The following is a 23,036-nucleotide window of genomic DNA, read 5'->3' as shown; positions in this document are numbered from 1 at the left end:
CTCCACTGTAAAGTTATTTCAGTACGTTTTTAATATCACAACATTCCATTCAAACGGTGTATTAAATGAAAAATAAATGCACAATACTAGAAGAAAAGCTACAATGTGCTTTATTAGAACACTAACATTAGCCCAAGACAAAACATTTTAGCTTACTTTTGAAACACAATGGCAGCATTATCTGGGTTTCATCAATTAAATAAATTGATTAAAATTTTATTAATTGAAATTAAAAATATAAATTACCAAACAAATTTGATTTTATAAATTACCAGAACAAAATTATAATTAACCTTGGCCTATAATTCTGTGAACGAAAAAAAAAAAACATTCTCAGAATGTTCTACACTTGTTTTAATCAAAAATAGATAAGACTGTCAAAAATGATATGTCTAATGCAGTTCATTTTTAGAAATACTAGCGTTTAAATTTTTTATGATTTAAAATCTTCCTCTATTCGCATTTGCTGAGATTCTTCATCTGCAAATGTATAATTGTTATGTTCCCTGTTGTCTTTTGTTTTTGTACTGTCATTGTGAAGTTTAGTTTAATTCCTGTTTTGGTTTTGTAGTCTTTTTGTAATTTCTTTTATTCTGTCATGTTCACTGTTGTCTTGTGTTCTATGTTTCTCTATTCACTTTCTTGTCTTGGTTCCTTGTCTGCTCCGTGTTTTCCTTTTCACCCACCACCGTTCACGCTCCATGTCACGTTTTCTTTGTTGTCCGCCCCGTGTTTCACTGTCCTTGTCTAAAACTACATTTCCCACAATTCCCGGCCTCCCTCACTGCCTGCACTCATCATTGTTTCCACCTGTGTCTCGTTCTGTCTCCACTTTGTCTGTGTATTTAAACCCTGGTTCTTTGTTGAGTCTCTGTCGATTGTCGTTCGTTTCTTGTATGTTTCCTAGCCTGGTCCGTGTTCCCTACCCGAGTTCTTAGTTTTGTTTCATCGTGTTTAATCTGTTTCATTGTGTTCAAGTTTCCAGTTTTTCCCATCGTGGACTTTCCTTTGTGTTTACCTTTTATTTCTTATGTGTTAAAGTCATTAAAAACCACATTTGGATCCGCACCTCTCGTCTGTCTTGTCCTGTTTCTTCACCCTTCATAACAGAACAATCGACCCAAAAATGGATCCAGCGGTTCAACAGGCCAATTATCGGCTGCTGTTTCTGAAGCAAGAGGACCGACCGGCAGTGCTTCACATTAGCGATTTTCTCAGGCTGGCTAGCGTCTCCGACTTCCCGGATTCTGCCCTGGTGGTCTACTTCAGGAGCAACCTGAACGCCTCGTTGAGGGAGCGGTTGCCACCAGCAACGCACGAGTGGACTCTCTGCATGGAGATGACGTTGCGGGTCTGCGGCTCACCGTTAACTGTGGGCGTTGCTGAGAAGGACTCTACCTTGCCATCCACAAAGGAGTCCCTTCGACCACCTCCGGCGGCCCCAGTAACACCAGCCCCACCTGTCTGCGAACCGACCCTCACGCCAGTCACCTACCATGAGCCAGCACGGCCCACTTCGTCAGCCCGGAGGAGGGAAAGAAGACGGGCTTCCGCCTTCCGGCCCGCGCAATCCCCGGTCTGCGAGCCAGAGCCCACGCATGTCACGGTGAGCGAGCTAAAGCCCACGCATGTCACGGTGAGCGAGCCAGAGCCCACGCATGTCACGGTGAGCGAGCCAGAGCCCACGCATGTCACGGTGAGCGTAGCCAGAGCCCACGCATGTCACGGTGAGCGAGCCAGAGCCCACGCATGTCACGGTGAGCGAGCCAGAGCCCACGCATGTCACGGTGAGCGAGCCAGAGCCCACGCATGTCACGGTGAGCGAGCCAGAGCCCACGCATGTCACTGTGAGCGAGCCAGAGCCCACGCATGTCACTGTGAGCGAGCCTGAGTCCTCGTCAGCCACGGTGAGCGAGCTAGAGCCCACGCATGTCACTGTGAGCGAGCCTGAGTCCTCGGCCGTCCCCAAGCCAGCGCCTGTAGCCTCAGACGTCAGTGAGCCAGAGCCGTTAGCCTCAAACGTCAATGAGCCAGAGCCTGTAGCCTCAGATGTCCCTGAGCCAGAGCCTGTAGCCTCAGATGTCCCTGAGCCAGAGCCTGTAGCCTCAGATGTCCCTGAGCCAGAGCCTGTAGCCTCAGATGTCCCTGAGCCAGAGCCTGTAGCCTCAGATGTCCCTGAGCCAGAGCCTGTAGCCTCAGATGTCCCTGAGCCAGAGCCTGTAGCCTCAGATGTCCCTGAGCCAGAGCCTGTAGCCTCAGATGTCCCTGAGCCAGAGCCTGTAGCCTCAGATGTCCCTGAGCCAGAGCCTGTAGCCTCAGATGTCCCTGAGCCAGAGCCTGTAGCCTCAGATGTCCCTGAGCCAGAGCCTGTAGCCTCGACCGTCCCTGAGCCAGAGCCTGTAGCCTCAGATGTCCCTGAGCCAGCGCCTGCAGCCTCGACCGTCCCTGAGCCAGCGCCTGCAGCCTCGACCGTCCCTGAGCCAGCGCCTGTAGCCTCAGATGTCCCTGAGCCAGCGCCTGCAGCCTCGACCGTCCCTGAGCCAGCGCCTGCAGCCTCGACCGTCCCTGAGCCAGCTCCTGCGGTCTTGACCATCCAAGAGCCTGCACCAGTAGCCCTGACCTTCCAAGAGCCTGCGCCAGTAGCAATGACCGCCCAAGAGCCAGCGCCAGTAGCCACAACCGTCCGAGAGCCAGCGCCCTCCGAGCTTTCCAGAGCTCCGCCTTTCGAGCCTTCCAGAGCTCCGCCTTCCGAGCCTTCCAGAGCTCCGCCTTCCGAGCCTACCAGAGCTCCGCCTTCCGAGCCTACTAAGGCTCCGCCTCTCAAGCCTCCTACGGCTCCGCCTCTCGAGCCTCCTATGGCATGTCACTGTGAGCGAGCCTGAGTCCTCGGCCGTCCCCGAGCCAGCGCCTGTAGCCTCAGATGTCAGTGAGCCAGAGCCGTTAGCCTCAAACGTCAATGAGCCAGAGCCTGTAGCCTCAGATGTCCCTGAGCCAGAGCCTGTAGCCTCAGATGTCCCTGAGCCAGAGCCTGTAGCCTCAGATGTCCCTGAGCCAGCGCCTGTAGCCTCCACCGTCCCTGAGCCAGCGCCTGTAGCCTCCACCGTCCCTGAGCCAGCGCCTGTAGCCTCCACCGTCCCTGAGCCAGCGCCTGTAGCCTCCACCGTCCCTGAGCCAGCGCCTGCGGTCTTGACCGTCCCTGAACCAGCGCCTGCGGTCTTGACCGTCCAAGAGCCTGCGCCAGTAGCCCTGACCGTCCAAGAGCCTGCGCCAGTAGCCATGACCGTCCGAGAGCCAGCGCCAGTAGCCACGACCGTCCGAGAGCCAGCGCCCTCTGAGCCTTCCAGAGCGCCGCCTTCCGAGCCTTCCAGAGCTCCGCTTTCCAGAGCTCCGCCCTCCGAGCTTTCCAGAGCTCCGCCCTCCGAGCTTTCCAGAGCTCCGCCCTCCGAACTTTCCAGAGCTCCGCCTCTCAAGCCTCTCGAGCCTTCTAGGGCTCCGCCTCCCAAGTCTCTCGAGTCTTCCAGGGCTCCTCCTCCCAGAGACTGCTACGGCTCCTCTCCCAGAGACTCCCGAGCCTCCTACGGCCCCGCCCCCAGAGCCTCCTACGGCCCTGCTCCCAGATACTCCAGAGCCTACTAGAGATCTGCCCCTCGAACAATAATGCATAAATTAGCCTATGGCACTAAAATAAGTTTAGCTGGCAATCCATTAAATTCAAACAACGCAATATCAACATGTTGATTAGTTCAGTTGGTGTTTTGCGTCATTAAAAGTTCAATTCTATTTAATGCGGGACATAATAGCCTACAGTTAATATTGAGATGCATTAGATTAGAATGTTAATATGATTATTTAATAGGGGATATATGTATTACTGACCTTTAGATTTTCTCTCCACATGTGAATGGATTATCATCGTGTTTTTTGGACACGTCTTTTATGATTTCACAACAAACATTTGATCGTGGCAAACACCTCCCCACTCGTGTTCTCCTTTGCTGTCCCATCATTAATTTTTACTATATGCCAGTTGACGTAAGAATAATGAGACGAGACACAAGCATGTAGTTAAGTAAAGCTTTACCGCAAGCTTGTCTCAATAATAGGGAGCGTGAAAACAGAAAGTGAAAGTAATTTTCACGCTGGAGGTCGAACATTACCAAGTGCTGCTAGATTTTAAATTAGTATTTTTTTAAATATTCTTTCTGGTTATGCCAATAGTGTTTAACGCTGCTTAACACGTGGTGAATTATTGCAAAAAGTAATAAAACATGTGTTTTGCCCATGATAAAGCATTAGTGACTCTTGGAGCGAGAGAAAAAAATGACGCTCCAGGCAAAATCATGCCGCTCCACTCACATACTCTGGTCCCAGTCGAGGCCTTTCTAGCCAGCCTTAAGTGACGCAATCATGCTTTAAGTCAGTGGTTTTCAAACCCTGGGACTTAAAAAAATGGGTCGCTAGGATGATTTAAGGATATTGTTCCAAAAATGTATTACATTTTTATATTAATTATAATAATAAGAAGAACTTTGAATAGAAGCACACTGAAATACATAATTCAACTAAATGCAAAATAAACACTCCACCTCTTTCACCTGACCCACGTACATGCAATCAAACACTTTTATTTTACCTTGCGCAGTGCTCAGTACATTATCACATGTCGTTGACGCAGCCATTTTATTTGACCTCACTGTGTTGATGCAAAGTCTTCACTAGCATGACATAACTAGCCAGTATTTAATTTATTTTATGCTGGACATGTGCAGGCCAAAGTCAAAAAGTACTATTTATTATTTTTTCACAAGAAAAAGAGGCCCTAAAACCGAGACACCTTCAAATGAAGCAGCAGAAAACGCTGACCGCCGTCCAACCCTGCTGCACACAGCAGAGATGAGCAGAAAAGATTGTAAAGGCGATGCATGCAAACAGCGTAGCATTATCAGTACTGATAGTTCTTGCCCAGCAAAGAAAAAGCAAAAATCTGGAGTAAGGCCATATAAAGATGATTTTTTGAAGTTTGGGTTCATCAACTGTTCCGACGCAGGCCATGCTGCAAGTGTGTAGTATGCGGGGAAAAGTTGGCAAATGAAAGTTTGAAACCAGCAAAGTTGGAAAGACAAGTACACGTCATGCCAATCTTGCGGACAAACCATTATCTTTTTTTCAGAGGAAGGCTCAAGAAATTCAGTCATCAGCTCAGGTACTCAGCAGAAGCATAACACACAATCACAAATTGCACCTGGCATCCTATAAAGTTTAAAATCGTGCTGCCAAAGAAAAAGCGCCCCACACAATTGCAGAGAGATTAATATTGCCTTTGGCACTAGACATAGTTCATACAGTTCTGGGTGAAAAGGCATCTGAAAAGCTAAAACTAATACCTCTTAGTGACAATACTGTGTCACGTCGTATTGGCAATATTGCCCAAAATTTGGAAGACCAGCTCATAGCGAAACTGAAGTCAGCAAATAATTTTGCTATTCAGCTGGAAGTTGCATCAAGCGCAACGTTACTGGTTTATGTTCGGTACGTTTGGCAAGGTGAATTTGTTGAAGATCTTCTGTGCTGCCTAACATTGCCTTCCAGCATGTCAGGGGCACATATTTTTGAAGAGTTAAATGCTGACATGACAAAATGTGGCCTGGATTGGGCCAATTGCAAAGGCATCACCAGCGACGGGGCGGCCAACATCACTGGCAAAAATAGCGGAGTTGTCAGGAGGATTAAGGATGCAGCAGGACAGAACATTGTTTGGAATCATTGTTTTATTCATCGTGAAGCTTTGGCATCAAAAGTAATCCCACCTGAGCTTGAAGTGGTGATGAGAGATATTGTTAAAGTTGTGAACTACATTAAAGGTAGTGCTCTTAATAGCCAATTTTTCGAGGCCATATGTACTGAAATGGGAGCCGAGCACACACATTTATTCTTTCATACAGATGTGAGATGGCTGTCAAAGGGCAGGGTGGTCAGCCGAGTGTACGAATTGAGGGATGAAATACATGCTTTCCTAACCGAGAAATCGTCTCCTCTCGTAGGCTCATTCAGTGATGAGAAATGGCTTGTAACCCTGTCTTATCTTGCTGACATATTTTCTGTTCTAAACTAACTGAATCTAAAATTACAAGGAAGGGAGGACAATATTTTCAGACATTGCGAACAAATTCAGGCTTTCCAGAAGTCACTTGAACATTGGCAGCTGCGGCTCAAAACCCCAAGCTACTATATGTTCCCGACAATGATGAAACATTTTCAAGAAAATGGCGATCAAAGAAATCGGTCGTTGCCCTGACGCGTCTCATTCAGTCACATCTGGATGCACTGATGGGAATTTCTCTCGCTACTTTCCCCAAGAGAAGTTCAATTAATTAAAAGACAAACGGTGGGTGAAAAATCCTTTTGACTTTGAAACCACAGATCTTCTGAAGAATCAGAAAAACCTGTGACAGCACACTGAGAACTCGACACAAAACAGAAAATGTTTCTTCGTTCTGGATTGGCCTCTCCACCGAGTATCCCATGCTGAGCATAGCAAGCATTTCATTGCTACTGCCCTTCACAACTACCTATATGTGTGAAACTGGATTCTCAGTTTTAACCAAAATGAAGACGAAACAGCGAAACAAACTGAACGCTTCTCCGGACATGCGTGTTACCCTGTCGTCTTGCGATCCGGCTAGGGACCAGATTATGCAGAATAAGCAGGCCCACCCTTCTCATTAAGTAAGTTATACACACACACACACACACACAGACACACACACGTGTGTGTGTGTGTGTATATATATATGTATGTATGTATGTATGTATGTATATGTATGTATGTATATATATGTATGTATATATATATTAGTATTCTTATTGATTTGATTGCATGCAACATTTTAAATGGTGCTTGTGTATATGGGTCGCGTCAATAAAAATAACTAAAAAAAGGGTCACTCTTAAAAAAGATTGAAAACCACTGCTTAAGCTCACTGCCACTATTGCAATTGAGAAATAGATCCTTGTGGATTTAAAAACCTGAGATGTTCTGCATGACAGTGTGATTGCTTAATTAATTAAACAGGAAAGGACTGTTTTTTGTCACACTTGGTGAAGTTCCAGCAGTCACCACTAGATGACTCTTATGTGCCAGTTCTCCAGACTTCCCTTTAATTAGCGGAGCGCTCACCGGTGTCATGCCAAGGTACTTACCCCTGAAAGGAAGTGTATCCCCGGTCGCGGGAGCGCAGGAGCGTTCAGCAGAAGGTGGGTCATTGGTTTGACCAAGGTAAATGAAACTATAACACATGAATTGTTGAAGTTATAATTTTACTATTGTTGTTTTATCAACGAGGTTTAGCATAGACCGCTATCACGTGGCCCATCTATCAAAATTAATTATTATCTGTAGGCTAACGATCGAACTTCATTGAACTGAATTGATCGATTCTCACGAGAATGTCTAAAGTTACTGAAAAACCAAGACGAATTTCACTCATAAAGCAAACAGCCTGTGGATATTAAATTGTTCTGAATCCCCACTCCTCCTTCCATGGTGAATTATTATCAAAATTATTTAATAATGCATTGCACTTAAATAGTAGGCTGGTCAATGTCATACACAAAAAGCGATTGTTCAGATGATGGCCTGTCATCAAGTGTTTTATTTTTTTTAATACTTTACATCATGTCTAATAACAGCAGTGAATATGGACACATTTCTCGTTTCCTGACAAAAGTTATAGTGGGATACAGACTTTTTCAGACCGTATTTTCGACCTGCCAAAATATGTATCCCCCCCTCCAAAATCTACAGATGATGGCCTATCATCAAGTGTTTTATTTTGTGAATACTTTACATTATGTCTAATAACAGCAGTGAATATGGACACATTTCTCATTTCCTGACAAAAGTTATAGTGGGATACAGATTTTTTCAGACTGTATTTTCGACCTGCCAAAATATGTATCCCCCCCTCCAAAATCTACAGATGATGGCCTATCATCAAGTGTTTTATTTTGTGAATACTTTACATTATGTCTAATAACAGCAGTGAATATGGACACTTTTCTTGTTTCCTGACAAAAGTTATAGTGGGATACAGATTTTTTCAAACCGTATTTTCGACCTGCCAAAATATGTATCCCCCCCTCCAAAATCTTCAGATAATGGCCTATCATCGTGTTTTGTTTTTTTGAATACTTTCATCATGTCTAATAACAGCAGTGAATATGGACACATTTCTCGTTTCCTGACAAAAGTTATAGTGGGATACAGATTTTTTTCAGACCGTATTTTCGACCTGCCAAAATATGTATCCCCCCCTCCAAAATCTACAGATGATGGCCTATCATCAAGTGTTTTATTTTGTGAATACTTTACATTATGTCTAATAACAGCAGTGAATATGGACACTTTTCTTGTTTCCTGACAAAAGTTATAGTGGGATACAGATTTTTTCAGACCGTATTTTCGACCTGCCAAAATATGTATCCCCCCCTCCAAAATCTACAGATGATGGCCTATCATCAAGTGTTTTATTTTGTGAATACTTTACATCATGTCTAATAACAGCAGTGAATATGGACACATTTCTCGTTTCCTGACAAAAGTTATAGTGGGATACAGATTTTTTCAGACCGTATTTTCGACCTGCCAAAATATGTATCCCCCCCTCCAAAATCTACAGATGATGGCCTATCATCAAGTGTTTTATTTTGTGAATACTTTACATTATGTCTAATAACAGCAGTGAATATGGACACTTTTCTTGTTTCCTGACAAAAGTTATAGTGGGATACAGATTTTTTCAGACCGTATTTTCGACCTGCCAAAATATGTATCCCCCTCAAAATCTACAGATGATGGCCTATCATCAAGTGTTTTATTTTGTGAATACTTTACATTATGTCTAATAACAGCAGTGAATATGGACACTTTTCTTGTTTCCTGACAAAAGTTATAGTGGGATACAGATTTTTTCAGACCGTATTTTCGACCTGCCAAAATATGTATCCCCCCCTCCAAAATCTTCAGATGATGGCCTATCATCAAGTGTTTTATTTTTTTGAATACTTTACATCATGTCTAATAACAGCAGTGAATATGGACACATTTCTCGTTTCCTGACAAAAGTTATAGTGGGATACAGATTTTTTCAGACCGTATTTAAACCTGCTATAAAAAGTACCCCCTCTCCATATTGCACAGATGATGGCCTATCAACGTCTCCAATTCCTGTGGCGCCAAGAAAGCAAGGAAAGCCCCCCACCACCCATCCTCACCACATTCTACAGAGATACTATAGAGAGTGTTTCAGTCAGTTGCATCACTTTCTGGCGTGGGAATTGTAGGGCCTCCGACCGCAGCCGATAGTGAAGACAGCTAGTAAGATCATAGGAACTGCACTCCCACCAATCTATGACATCTGCAATGCTCAGTGTATTTGGAGGGCCGTCAGCATCATGAAGGACTCCACACACACACACTTCACCATTCTACCCTCTGGCAGGAGGTACCAGAGCATCCGCGCTGCCACCACCAGACTATGAAACAGTTTCAGTTTCTCCTCAACAAACACCAAAGCTCCTGCAAGATGAACATCGAACACTTCCACACACCAGAACACTCGTACTCTCCTTTTGCATCTAGGAATTCTTAAAGTTTAGGCCTGAACTTGAAGTGAGTCTCCAGTACACTTTCAGTTTTAATGTATAATAGGATACACACAGTAGATCCAGTGTCCACTTTCATCATCACTTGAATGTACAAAATATACAGTAAGACAATAACTTTGGCGACTGTTTTTGACATGCTGTATACATACCAGGTATTAGTTTATTAATCAATCGAAAGAAAGTTAATCTGAAAATATTTTATTAATTAATATATTGTAAGCCATTTTTCAAGCAAAAAATAATAATTTTAAGATAAGAAGACACAAACTTGGACAGTGTAATGTAATACAACAAGATTTAATGCATAAATTCCTCCAGAACAATAATGTACACAAAACTAAGTAGTACAAGCAGTACACAGGAAGGCCTCCTCCATTGGTGGGCCTTGAACGCACATATGGTGGAACCACCGCAAACAAATATCACACTGAATCTGGAAAACAAATTATTTGGATTTTTGGGTCTTCAGTAAGAGGCAGCAAATTTTCATTCCTGTGTAATTGATGTTATATTTTTAATATACAGTAATTCATGTGGAGATAAAAGAGTAATGAAATGTTTGTTAGTCCTGGGTAAAATAGAATAGAAATATCCATAACAATAACAATACAAGAAAATAAAAGAAAATTCTTAAAAACTTTTTAACAAAACATATTTTATTTCACATTTCTTAAGTTTGATTTACCCAACTCAAATCTGCCTCAGGCCCTTCTGATCCACAGAAGTGACATATGTCAGTCAGGTCATCTTAGAAACAAAACAAAAAACACAGAGCATGCATCTATAATTCTTCATTTTTCACACAAATACTTTTTAGGTAAGCATGGAATAATTCTGATAGCTGGATAAGATGTTTAACAGCAATTATAAGGACAATTATTTGGATTGCCAAAACATCCCCTGATAAAAATCTGAAAAAATCTGTAGCCCACTATAACTTTTGTCAGGAAACGAGAAATGTGTCCATATTCACTGCTGTTATTAGACATGATGTAAAGTATTCAAAAAAATAAAACACGATGATAGGCCATCATCTGTAGATTTTGGAGGGGGGGATACATTTTTGGCAGGTCGAAAATACGGTCCGAAAAAATCTGTATCCCACTATAACTTTTGTCAGGAAACGAGAAATGTGTCCATATTCACTGCTGTTATTAGACATGATGTAAAGTATTCAAAAAAATAAAACACGATGATAGGCCATTATCTGAAGATTTTGGAGGGGAGGATACATATTTTGGCAGGTTGAAAATACAGTCTGAAAAAATCTGTATCCCACTATAACTTTTGTCAGGAAACAAGAAAAGTGTCCATATTCACTGCTGTTATTAGACATAATGTAAAGTATTCACAAAATAAAACACTTGATGATAGGCCATCATCTGTAGATTTTGGAGGGGGGGATACATATTTTGGCAGGTCGAAAATACGGTCTGAAAAAATCTGTATCCCACTATAACTTTTGTCAGGAAACAAGAAAAGTGTCCATATTCACTGCTGTTATTAGACATAATGTAAAGTATTCAAAAAATAAAACACTTGATGATAGGCCATCATCTGTAGATTTTGGAGGGGGATACATATTTTGGCAGGTCGAAAATACGGTCTGAAAAAATCTGTATCCCACTATAACTTTTGTCAGGAAACAAGAAAAGTGTCCATATTCACTGCTGTTATTAGACATGATGTAAAGTATTCACAAAAATAAAACACTTGATGATAGGCCATTATCTGAAGATTTTGGAGGGGGATACATATTTTGGCAGGTCGAAAATACAGTCTGAAAAAATCTGTATCCCACTATAACTTTTGTCAGGAAACAAGAAAAGTGTCCATATTCACTGCTGTTATTAGACATAATGTAAAGTATTCACAAAATAAAACACTTGATGATAGGCCATCATCTGTAGATTTTGGAGGGGGGGATACATATTTTGGCAGGTCGAAAATACGGTCTGAAAAAATCTGTATCCCACTATAACTTTTGTCAGGAAACGAGAAATGTGTCCATATTCACTGCTGTTGTTAGACATGATGTAAAGTATTCAAAAAAATAAAACACGATGATAGGCCATTATCTGAAGATTTTGGAGGGGGGGATACATATTTTGGCAGGTCGAAAATACGGTCTGAAAAAATCTGTATCCCACTATAACTTTTGTCAGGAAACAAGAAAAGTGTCCATATTCACTGCTGTTATTAGACATAATGTAAAGTATTCACAAAATAAAACACTTGATGATAGGCCATCATCTGTAGATTTTGGAGGGGGGGATACATATTTTGGCAGGTCGAAAATACGGTCTGAAAAAATCTGTATCCCACTATAACTTTTGTCAGGAAACGAGAAATGTGTCCATATTCACTGCTGTTATTAGACATGATGTAAAGTATTAAAAAAAATAAAACACTTGATGATAGGCCATCATCTGTACAATCGCTTTTTGTGTATGACATTGACCAGCCTACTATTTAAGTGCAATGCATTATTAAATAATTTTGATAATAATTCACCATGGAAGGAGGAGTGGGGATTCAGAACAATTTAATATCCACAGGCTGTTTGCTTTATGAGTGAAATTCGTCTTGGTTTTTCAGTAACTTTAGACATTCTCGTGGGAATCGATCAATTCAGTTCAATGAAGTTCGATCGTTAGCCTACAGATAATAATTAATTTTGATAGATGGGCCACGTGATAGTGGTCTATGCTAAACCTCGTTGATAAAACAACAATAGTAAAACTATAACTTCAACAATTCATGTGTTATAGTTTCATTTACCTTGGTCAAACCAATGACCCACCTTCTGCTGAACGCTCCCGCGCTCCCGCGACCGGGGATACACTTCCTTTCAGGGGTAAGTACCTTGGCACGACACCGGCAAGTCATCACTAATGATTAGTTAAGCCATTTAAACAGCACTCACCCTAGAAGTCTCTGACTACTTGGACTGTGCTAACTTTATATTTAAGTGGATAATCTGTGGGACCTACTGACACTTTGAACTGTGCCTGCTTCAGATCATTATTTTGATGACAGCTTTCATGAACTTTGAGTCTCTACCTTGAACCTGATGTTGGATTTAGTTCATCTGATGTTACCATGTGCACTCATCTTGTGGAAACTTTCTGCCCTATTGTCATCTGGATGCTATTCATGTTGTCTCAATAATTTAGACGTTTTTGAACACGTCTTTTACCTGGCGCCTTGCACAGTTCACCCTTCTGATAATGTTCACTTCAAATAAATTAGTAAGTGCTTTTTGCTTCGTCATAGACCAATCATTTGCTCAGTCCTGGGCCAACATTAAACCCAATGTGGAGATAGCTGACCCAACAGTCCACAGACAGTTACAATAAATTTAAATTGTCTGGATAAGCTAAAAGAAGTGCTGTGCTGCCCTTGTGGCTGTCAAAATCGCAATGGCAAAAACCGAAGGCTTCACTTTTATTGTATTCCATTATCAGAGCTAACTATACTGAGAAGGTCATTACCAACTCACAGTTTTGCTGCAAACATTTAATTACAGGAACGTTATTAACTAAGCTAAGAATATTTCTGTATTTATGATGTCTTTGTGTTGTACATTCATCAATTAATAACTATAAACATGAGCAGGGCTGGACTGGGAACAGAAATCAGCCCGGGATTTTACATGGCAACTGTTGAGCGGGGAGTCGCTGTCCTTTTCTACGTATCGTGGCACCGTTTTGTGGTCCATTCTGCATAATGCGGTGGCTTATTTTTGTTTATCGCGGCCCAACCCACCGGCCCGCTCGGTCCTCCCGATGGCCAGCACGGCCCTGATTGGCCCAAAGTGCATCAGCCCACCGGGAAAATGCACGTGATTACATCTGGCTATATGCCAGGTTAATGCCCTTCAACATAATTTGATGAGTGATTGATTAATTACCGCTAAAGTGATCGGTTGAAATTTTTCACGAACATCTTTTAAATAAAATAAATTTTACCGCCTTCTTTCATTTGGGGATAATAGCGTAATGTAAATTGCACAGGACAAATTGCACTGAGTTTTGTGAATGAAGCGCAATCTTAAATGAGCCTAATTTGCATATAAAGGAATGACAAAGACTTCATTTAAATATTGAAGACGCAGCACATTTTCAGCACTGATTGCGCCCTCTAAACATGATTGTAGGTGGTTAGTAAATAAGACACAGGTATTTGTGCTGAAATACCACATGCAAAACTGGTGCAATTGTTTAGTGAATCTGCCCCTCAGTGTCGGTTCAAGTTTTGAAAAGTAACTGTGTACCCTGACCAAACAATTTATTGAAAGCTACATTTGCTTGATAGTGATGTAAGGTAACTGTTTCACAATGACCCATAGGGTCATTGTGAAAGTGTTTTCTTAATGGCATAAAACACACTGAAGGCCTGGGCTTAAAATGCATGGGCCGCCACAGCAAAAACGTTTTGTGTTTTGTGGGATGATACTCCACTTTGAAAATTCATACACTACATGCAGAGTGCAAGTGCATTTGGGACACCGCTCTTGTTTACTCTGTTGGATCTTTAGTGAAGGGTTTCCTCCTAAACAACTTTCTGATGTCTCTATGGCAACCAAGATAATTTGATGAGCATTGTTAAAATGTGTCTGAAAGTTGTGCGATTTCAAGTTTAACAAGAAATTCTGCCCCAACACTTACTTAACATTCTCCTCTTCTCTTTCATTTATGCCACAATCTGCTGCCTCTTACCTGCTTTTTCTATACCTACTCTCATATTCAAGTCACTTTTGAAACACTTTTTCTTTTTAAAAAAAACAATTGTATAATACCATCAAACTCAGTTAATATTATCAATTCAGATTAGACTATATTAGCACAAGCATGCCTGGGTCTTGTTCAATTCCTTACTAGCCTGTTTTGAGATTTGCCAAGGGGCAGGTAGGACAACAGTCATGTGGAGTGAGTGGTTAGGAGTAAAAAGGCAGGAAAGTGCGGTCTGCTCAGTGTTTGTAAGAGTAATTAGAACAGTGGGTGAGCGGGCCAAGGCAGGAGGGAGTCTGCTGAGGAGAAGGTGATAATGTGTGAATTCTCCCTGCCTGCAGGTACAGAAACAAAGAGTAAGTATAATACACCTAAGGTGGTAAATCATTTCATAATTCTGTGAAAACAAACTATATACACAGCCAGGTCAAAATTAAAAACTGGAAAAGTCACTATAAATGTACAAGGCTCACATGCTTCAATTACTTGAATTACCAGACAACAGCACAATTGTGGCAGTTTGCTCATATCCATTTGTGGCAGGGCGGAGGGCGTGGTCGGATTGTGATCCTTCACACGATCTCTCTCTCCCGCACGATCCTCTGCAGTCAACCTTTATCCCTCTCGGAGGCTTGATTAGCCTAATACGGGACCGGGTGTGTAGGATCACGACCCGGCTCCGCCCTCCGCCCTCCGCCCTGCCACACCATTATTTGATGCTATTCGCAAGTGGTAAAAGTGCAATGTTAATGCAATGCAAATTTGACAGATTTTGAGAAATAAAGCACAATGCATAACGATGCTAATTTAGATTAAAATTGTATTTGATGAAATGTATGAAATGACTTAAATACTCAAGACACAATGTTATTTTAGCATACTGCACATGCTTAAACTAGATAGCACATACCCCCTTATTTTACTATATATTTTTCTTTGTTTAAAAACGTGTCACTAAACAGAGACAAATATGGGGACAAAGTGAGAATTGTCCTGCTTTTCACAAGAAAAGTGCAAGACAAGATAAATCCTTAGCAACCACTATTCTCTATCCTAAATGTATGGGGCATCCATTGGGAGAGCTGGGAGGTTGGTGGAAGTCTGGGAGACATGCCAATTTCCTAATGCAGGAATGAGCCAACAGGTGCATTCACCTATCGATCAGTGCATTAATTACCAACACTTTTCCTGTTGTTGCACAGGGCAAGGTCCAGTGGTGCCTGTAATAGCCAAAATGACCTCCTGGGAGAATGGGACATTATGGGAATATCACATTGCAAAACAGAACATAGACATGAGCACTGATGGAAGACTCTAACAGTGAATAATTGAAGATGCCTTTTATTTGCATCATTTATCAGGTTACCTGATTGAAATGTGGCATTATTTGTGGTCTGGCTTGTGTTTACCTGGTCCAATTGTAAGCCTGGTTTCCTCCAAACTTGTAGCCAAACGTTTGGGAATTTAAGAAAACTTTCCCTTGGTGTCGCTTCATTATTTTTATTTAATTCCAGTGAGTTTTGTTGTATTCATATATAGGCCTACCTTAAAATGATTAAGATTTTATTTGACCATAATTTCATTGCCTCTAATTAGTGAGTCAAAGATTATTATAATTTTATTACTTTTAAAACAGGAATTCATTATGACCTAATAGATGATGATGACTTATTAGAACAAATTTAACTAATTGAAATAGGGTCAGGTATGCAAACAGAAAAATTATCATCAGAAAGCCTCCCAATAAGTTTGTCATGTTTTCTGGCACCTCACAAGGAAGACCAGCTTTCATCATTTTCATTAGAGATCTGAAACCGTTACCATGACAACTTATTCCCAAGAAATACACTGTAAAAAGCAGCATCTCGCCTGCCAAGGACATCAAAATACCAGACGCCTTTGGGAACCCAACACAAACATCTGCCATATGAAAACAGGATAACAATTCTATCTTTCACTCTTTCTCTGTCTCTCAATCGTATACTCTCTCTCTCTCTCTCTCTCTCTCTCTCTCTCTCTCTCTCTAACACACACATACACACTCACATGCAGAGAACAGTACACATAAAAAAGGTCAGAACAATGTTCATTGTGTGTTGTGTATAGACTGCAGTTCATTCAGATGTGTGACTCACTTTTTCATTAATTCAAATGTGCTGAGTAGCTGATTCAATGCTCTAATACTAACTTGCTCAGATCTGATTCAGAGTTTATGCGTCAAACATGCAAAACACTTCACCACATACCCAAAATGAAAACAGTAATATCCAAGTCAGGCAAGTCACAAGACTTAAATGGCTTTATTAAATAAATAGTTGGGGAAAGCTTTTTTATTTATTTATTTATTTATTTATTTTTTGGTCATCAAAACAACTATTTTGCTGTGGTTTCAAACTATTTTAAGAACTGCTCCTGTATTTGTAAAGTATTTAATATGTGACAAATTCAGTGTTGTTAATAGGGGTGGATCTACCGGGGTGGCATGGGGAGGTAAATGCCATCCTTAAACAAAGCATTGCCACCCCAGCATAAGTATCAAAATGTATTAAATATAAATGTAAGTATATTATTGTTGATTTTGACAATGTGTAGGGGTTAATTCATGTCAAACTGCCTAAACGCTCACAGAATGCACAAAAGACTACAGACCCATTGACTGTTTACAGCAACTGTAGTGGCAATCACAGTATCCACCAATTGCCTACCTACTATTGCAGCTTGTGTAGTGTTTGGGCTCTCACAGTTTGATGAGCTTATTTTCTCAACAACAATGACAACATGGACAAATATGTGGAAAAAAAGAGATAAAAGATGAATTTCTCAGTTGTTTGTATGTATTCACTGAATGATTATTAGATACATCGCTGTCAGTTATGAGTTGAGTGGTGGTTCTCACAACTTTTTTAAATGGCTTTTGTCAAGAATGTGAATAATCCAAATGAAACATCTCCAGTTCTTGAGTTGGAGTTTCAATTTCATCAGTAATTTTTGACTGGCGATCCGGCTCTGGACTGTGTTATTTAGAATTTTATGATGTGTTCATTGCGGCTTTTATCAGTTTTGTTTAGCGTCAGCAGTTTTTCAGCAGCTTGTGCTCTTTTCCGTGTCCCCCATTGTCAGCGTTAGGGCGTAGCTAACTACATGTAGCGACACTACTAACTTAACTAAATTTTTCAGTAGCTTGACAGTAGCTGAGTTGCTTTTAAAACAGAGTAGCTTTTCCAGTAGCAAACTACTTTTTCCAGCAAGTAGCGGTGTAGAATGTCCAAACACTACATCATGTTGGTCAGATTATAACTAATAGCCTTCCTTATTGTGTAGAAGCCAAACTTTAACCGGCAAAATGTCCGACGATCAAGCAGCATATTTCTGTCTGCTGATCAGAATCAGGCAGCGTCGTCTTCATCTTTTATAATGGCAGATCACAAAAAAAACTGTGAATTACCACCATCTACTGAGAGTTTATTACAGCTGACTTGGATCAGAAGAGATTGTCTGATGGTTAATAAAAGAACAACATTTTATTCTTCATTGAAACAAAGAATGTTTCAGACACTTTGTTCTTAATAGATCACACAACAGCATATTTACCTTTACTATAAATTAAATAATTAAAAAGGTTTTTATTGCCCTTTGAGGGATTTTGTTTCTGTTGTAAATATGTTTATTTCTCTTCTCATCATCTGTGCATTATTGGGAGCAGCGAGTGAATTATTATTATAATATTTATAAATATACAGTATATATTATTATAATAATTACTATCATAACTATTTGATTTCTCCATTTCTTAGCATTTAATTAACTATTATTTTCATGTAAAATAAATAAAATGATTGGTAAAAGAAATAATTTATGGCATATATTATTATGCAACAATTTAGGATGACCATATGTCTTATTTTGGACCTGAACAAAGTGAAAAAATATTTGTAGAGCAACCTCTGTATGTGACCTGTAAAGCTGGCACTTGCATGTCAATGGCAAAAAAGTCAGAAAATACAATGAGCCCAGGTGAGGGGAGAAACAAGCCCTGAGTCTTTATTCACATATTATCCACACTAAATTGGATAATTGTTTTATTTTATACTGTTGTATTTTATTTTATGGCCATTATTAACTGTATTACTGTTACTATTAATTTAATTATTATTAGAATATGTATAAATATACAGTACATATAATTATAATAATTACTATCATGCAGAAGATGCATTAAATACATTTAATATATTTTATTAAACACATTAAATGTATTTCATTTATACATTAATTAATAAATGTCATCAGTGTAAATTTTGTTATTAATATTATTGGTTTGATAGTAACATAATGGTTTTTTTGCCTCATTAAGTAGCTTCAATGTAGCTAGCTACTTTTTGATAGTACCTTGTATTGTAGCTAACTACTTTTTCAAAAGAGTAGCTTGACTGTAGCTTTATTACTTAAAATGATGAGTAGCTTGTAGCTTGTCAAACAACAGATTCAAAGTAGCTTCCCCAAACACTGTCCATTGTGATGGCCTTCTCGAAAGTATTGTTTGTGTGTATGTAGTGTGTGTGTTTGTGTTTGTTGTCTTTTTCTCTTTCTCTCCCTCTCTCTTAATTGCTCTCAGGTGTGGGGTATCCAGGTGAGCTGACTGTTGATGGGGCACACTGGTGCGCAGTGTATTTCCTCCCTATATAAACGGTGTGTTGTATGGCTGGGTTGTGTGATGGCAGACGGTTGTTTGTGAACTGTGTCTTATACGTTCATGGGCACTCAGGCGCATTCCGGGTTCCCGCTGCTGGAGCAGAGAGTTTGTGGTTGTCACTGTCTGAATTTGAGAGTTCGCTGTTTTTTCATAAACAGAACTGTCAATAAATGTGTCTGTGTTTCCGCTACTCTCATCTCCCCGCATCTTTTATTGCATTTTATTCTTAAAGTGTAAGACCCATCCTGACGTACATAAGCAATCTTGTTTTATTAAAATAAAAAGTTATATTTGGGCAAATTAGAATCCAAATACTCTAAAAACTAAAGGCAAAATATTGCCACTAGATCAATCAGTCATGTTATTAATTAAAGTGCTGATCTAAACACAGCAAAAAAGAAATGTCCTCTCACTTTCAACTGCTTTTATTTTCAGCAAACTTAATGTGTAAATATTTGTATGAACATAAAAAGGTTAAACAACTAAGACATAAACTGAACAAGTTTCACAGACATGTGACTAACAGAAATTGAATAATGTGAGTGGCATTGTCATGCTGGAGGGTCATGTCAGGATGAGCCTGCAGGAAGGGTACCACATGAGGGAGGAGGATGTCTTCCCTGTAACGCACAGTGTTGAGATTCCCTGCAGTGACAACAAGCTCAGTCCCAGACCATTATGGACCCTCCACCTCCAAATTGATCCCGCTCCAGAGTACAAGCCACGGTGTAATGCTCATTCCTTCGACGATAAACGTGAGTCCGACCATCACCCCTGGTGAGACAAAACCACGACCCGTCAGTGAAGAGCACTTTTTGCCTGTCCTATCTGGTCCAGTGAAGGTGGGTTTGTGCACATAGGCAACATTGTTGCTGGTCATATCTAGCCCTCAGTGCAGCCTCTCTTAGCCTACTGCGGACAGTCCGAGCATTGATGGAGGGATTGTGCATTCCTGGTGTAACTCGGGCAGTTGTTGTTGCCATCCTGTATCTGTCCCACAGGTGTGATATTCGGATGCACCGATCCAGTGCTGGTGTTGTTACACGTGGCCTTCCTCTGCGAGGACGATCAGCTGTCCTTCCGGTCTCAGACTGGCCGTTGGGAGAACTGGGACTTTTCCAGGTGGGCCGGCTGCAAAATATGGCTACCACATTATGCAGAACATGCCACAAAATGGATATGCAGAATGCTCAACAACTTTTGGGCCAGTTTCTATGTAAAATCCCGGGCTGAATTTTCTTCCCAGTCCGCCCCTGATTCAAGCTGTTACCAAGGTGATAGGCCTACGGGACTTTATTAGCAGAATAACATGAGATATACATGCATTTTCCATGGGTAAACTTAACAAAGTTGGTGACGTGTAGTCCAAATTGCCAGTTCTATATGTGAAGCATAGGAACATTTAGATTGTGTTGATGTTTAATAGACAATGTCTTGGTGCTCTGGAGATAGAAATCTTACTTGTTTTTTATTATGCAAATATAATTTTTTTTATAGTGCACTTCTATTAAACAGGCATTAAACAAAAGGGCAATGTCAAATCAGACTGGACTTGTTTTATTGCCCTTGTTACAAAACACAAAAACACATTAAAGCCCAACAGATAACGTTAAATTACCGAGAGACATCTAGCATCTCAAGTCAATCAGATGTAGCCTACTGAAGAGAAAATACCTAAATAAAATGAATAAATATGTACATAATGATGTTGTCGGCTTTGAGTGTCTGTGTTTTCTCACAGCAGCATGGGCATATAAATAAAGGAAAGGCTTTGCCTCGTGATGCATTCTTTTTAATGTTCTCCCGGTGTGATTAATTTGAGCACGAGCACGCCCGGGGCGCGAAAGGGAGCTCACGGCGCGTGGCACAGCAGTATTGCCAGCCTCAGAGAAGCTATCGATCAATGCTACACGACGCCTGGAATGAATGCACATGTTTCCCCCAGGGTGAACAAATCAGGTTCATTTTGATACATCGCAAATGAAAAAACGCTAAAGGGATCGGAAAAGGATCACATTAATATAAAGACATCCAGTTGCTTTTTTTTGTTGTTGTTGTTGTTTTTTTTTTTGTTTGTTTGTTTGTTTTTCTTTCATTAATGTGCATTGTGATCAGCTCTCAGCCTTTAAGTACATTGATAGTCGTAGCGGTGACTAAAATAAAGAAAAAGTGTTTCATAACACTGCTTCAGTAGTTGATGCATTATCCAGTGCAACACGTAGGCTACTTAACTAAAGGCTATTGCAAAAATGCATACTTGCCTATTCTCAATGCCACTTTAAGACGCGTTTATGACTCACTCACCCTTGCATATTTTGAGGAATATGGGTCTTCAAAGAGTGCCCAAACACGTCGCTGCCAACGTTGACACAACCCAGCAGATTTGGCGTCAGGTGAGTCCCCCAGTGACAGCCGTTTGGTCATCTCAAGTTCCTCATCTCCATCCCCTGAATCCCCCAAACCATCTCCTTCCGTATCGTCATTGCTCATTTCAGCTGGCCCTCCACCGAAACTATCCAGGGCTTCTTCGGCCTCCCGGTGCTGCCGGTACGTCATCCAGCAGCACGGCTCCACATCTGTCTCATCGATTCCCCAGAAGGCCAACTCTTCCTCGTAGAGAGGACCACAAACATCAGCGGGGCAATGTAACTTGCCAGTCCTATAGTAATTAAGAATGTGTGCAAAAACTCCTGGGTGGCGGTCAAAGAAAAACTCGTCAATCTGTGCGTCATAATCAAAGTGACTGTGGGCATCGGGCTCGGCGAGCCAGGCTAAACGAGTGCCAGGTAGAGTGCGCAAGGTGCTGCGGTAGGTCTGGTGTCGAATCCCTCCCACGTTAATCACAACACGGTCTTTCTCGTCACCCTGGCCCATCTCGTCGCTCAGGCATGTCTCGAGCACGGGCCAGGCATTACAACGCTGAAAGACCAGGAGGGTGCATGTGCGTAATTGTTAGCAGCGGGAAAAATAAGCAGAGAGAAGGAGACAAAAAACTGAATCAACGCAGAAAATATAATAACATTGTGGTCCATAACATGAGCTCCAGTAAAGGTGCGAGGTTGATGGGATGCGGTGTGCCGCTGGTGGCACAGTAACGTGTGTGTGGTTCTGAACGGACAGCTCCAGAGTGCACTTTCCTTCCGCTCTCCTTACAATCGTCCTGTCTACAAAACGAGACGCATGCACTGCCCTGATTCCCAGGAGACGCCCCCTCAAATCATACAAAGCAACAGAGGGACCGACGCTAAACTGTAATGGTCACATTTTAGACGTTTTTCTGATTTGATATAAGTCGTTTTTTCCAAAGCAAGTCGATATACCTAAAATCAGAAGCCTTTTGTTCACAAGCTCAACAAACATCACATCTAGAATATGTTTTTTTAAACCACTGGATAGAGAAGACGTCAGCTTTGAAGTGAGATCCTGGGTCCTTTTAAAATCCTATTTTTTCACCAAAAATGTACTAGTTGGTGAGGTCCTCCGGTGTTGTCCAGTAGCGATTGGTAGCTATCCTTTGTAATTGCACGACGTAGACTGTATGTTTTCAGTATTCCGTTGCCTGTGTCTCTCTTGGCGATGCAAGTAGAGAAACTCGTCACTCCTGCGGAGAGACAAAACACGAACCTCATCTAGAGCCCAGCGACGCGCATGCGCAATTGCTGAGTAGCTCAGTAGACGGTGCACGAGACTATATACTGGGATGGTTTCAGACGGTGAAAAGCACTGCTCAGAACTCTACACGTGTAATAGTGATGAGAAGACCTTGAGCACAGCACATCTATGACAAGCCTGCAAATACGCTGCGGCATGCTGCGTTTTCCCTCATTATCCTGTCTCTGCAGGTTCCTTCGTGAGACAATAGACCAACAGAAAATGTAGTGTTAACATAGTACAGTAGGGTACAACGGGGCTAAAGGCACAAGAGCTGTTTTTCTGGTCACAAA

At 41.3% G+C, this 23,036-nt stretch overlaps 1 protein-coding gene across 3 annotated transcripts in view; it reads right to left on the bottom strand.

Annotated features, from left to right (window-relative positions):
• Positions 1 to 22,696, bottom strand: part of LOC127618632 (potassium voltage-gated channel subfamily C member 1-like) — a 74,634-nt gene extending 51,938 nt beyond the window's left edge. For all 3 annotated transcript variants that reach the window (XM_052091205.1, XM_052091218.1, XM_052091211.1), the window contains exon 1: positions 21,397 to 22,696. In XM_052091205.1, coding sequence (XP_051947165.1) covers positions 21,397 to 21,966 — 570 coding nt within the window. In that variant the 5' untranslated portion in view covers positions 21,967 to 22,696. The remainder of the gene's footprint in view (positions 1 to 21,396) is intronic.
• Positions 22,697 to 23,036: the final 340 nt, after the last annotated feature.

The sequence above is a fragment of the Xyrauchen texanus genome, chromosome 2 (assembly GCF_025860055.1).
Source record: "Xyrauchen texanus isolate HMW12.3.18 chromosome 2, RBS_HiC_50CHRs, whole genome shotgun sequence".
Classification (NCBI taxonomy): domain Eukaryota; kingdom Metazoa; phylum Chordata; class Actinopteri; order Cypriniformes; family Catostomidae; genus Xyrauchen; species Xyrauchen texanus.
The sequence above is the reverse complement of the archived record's forward strand: the minus strand, read 5'-3'. Positions and strand labels throughout refer to the sequence as shown.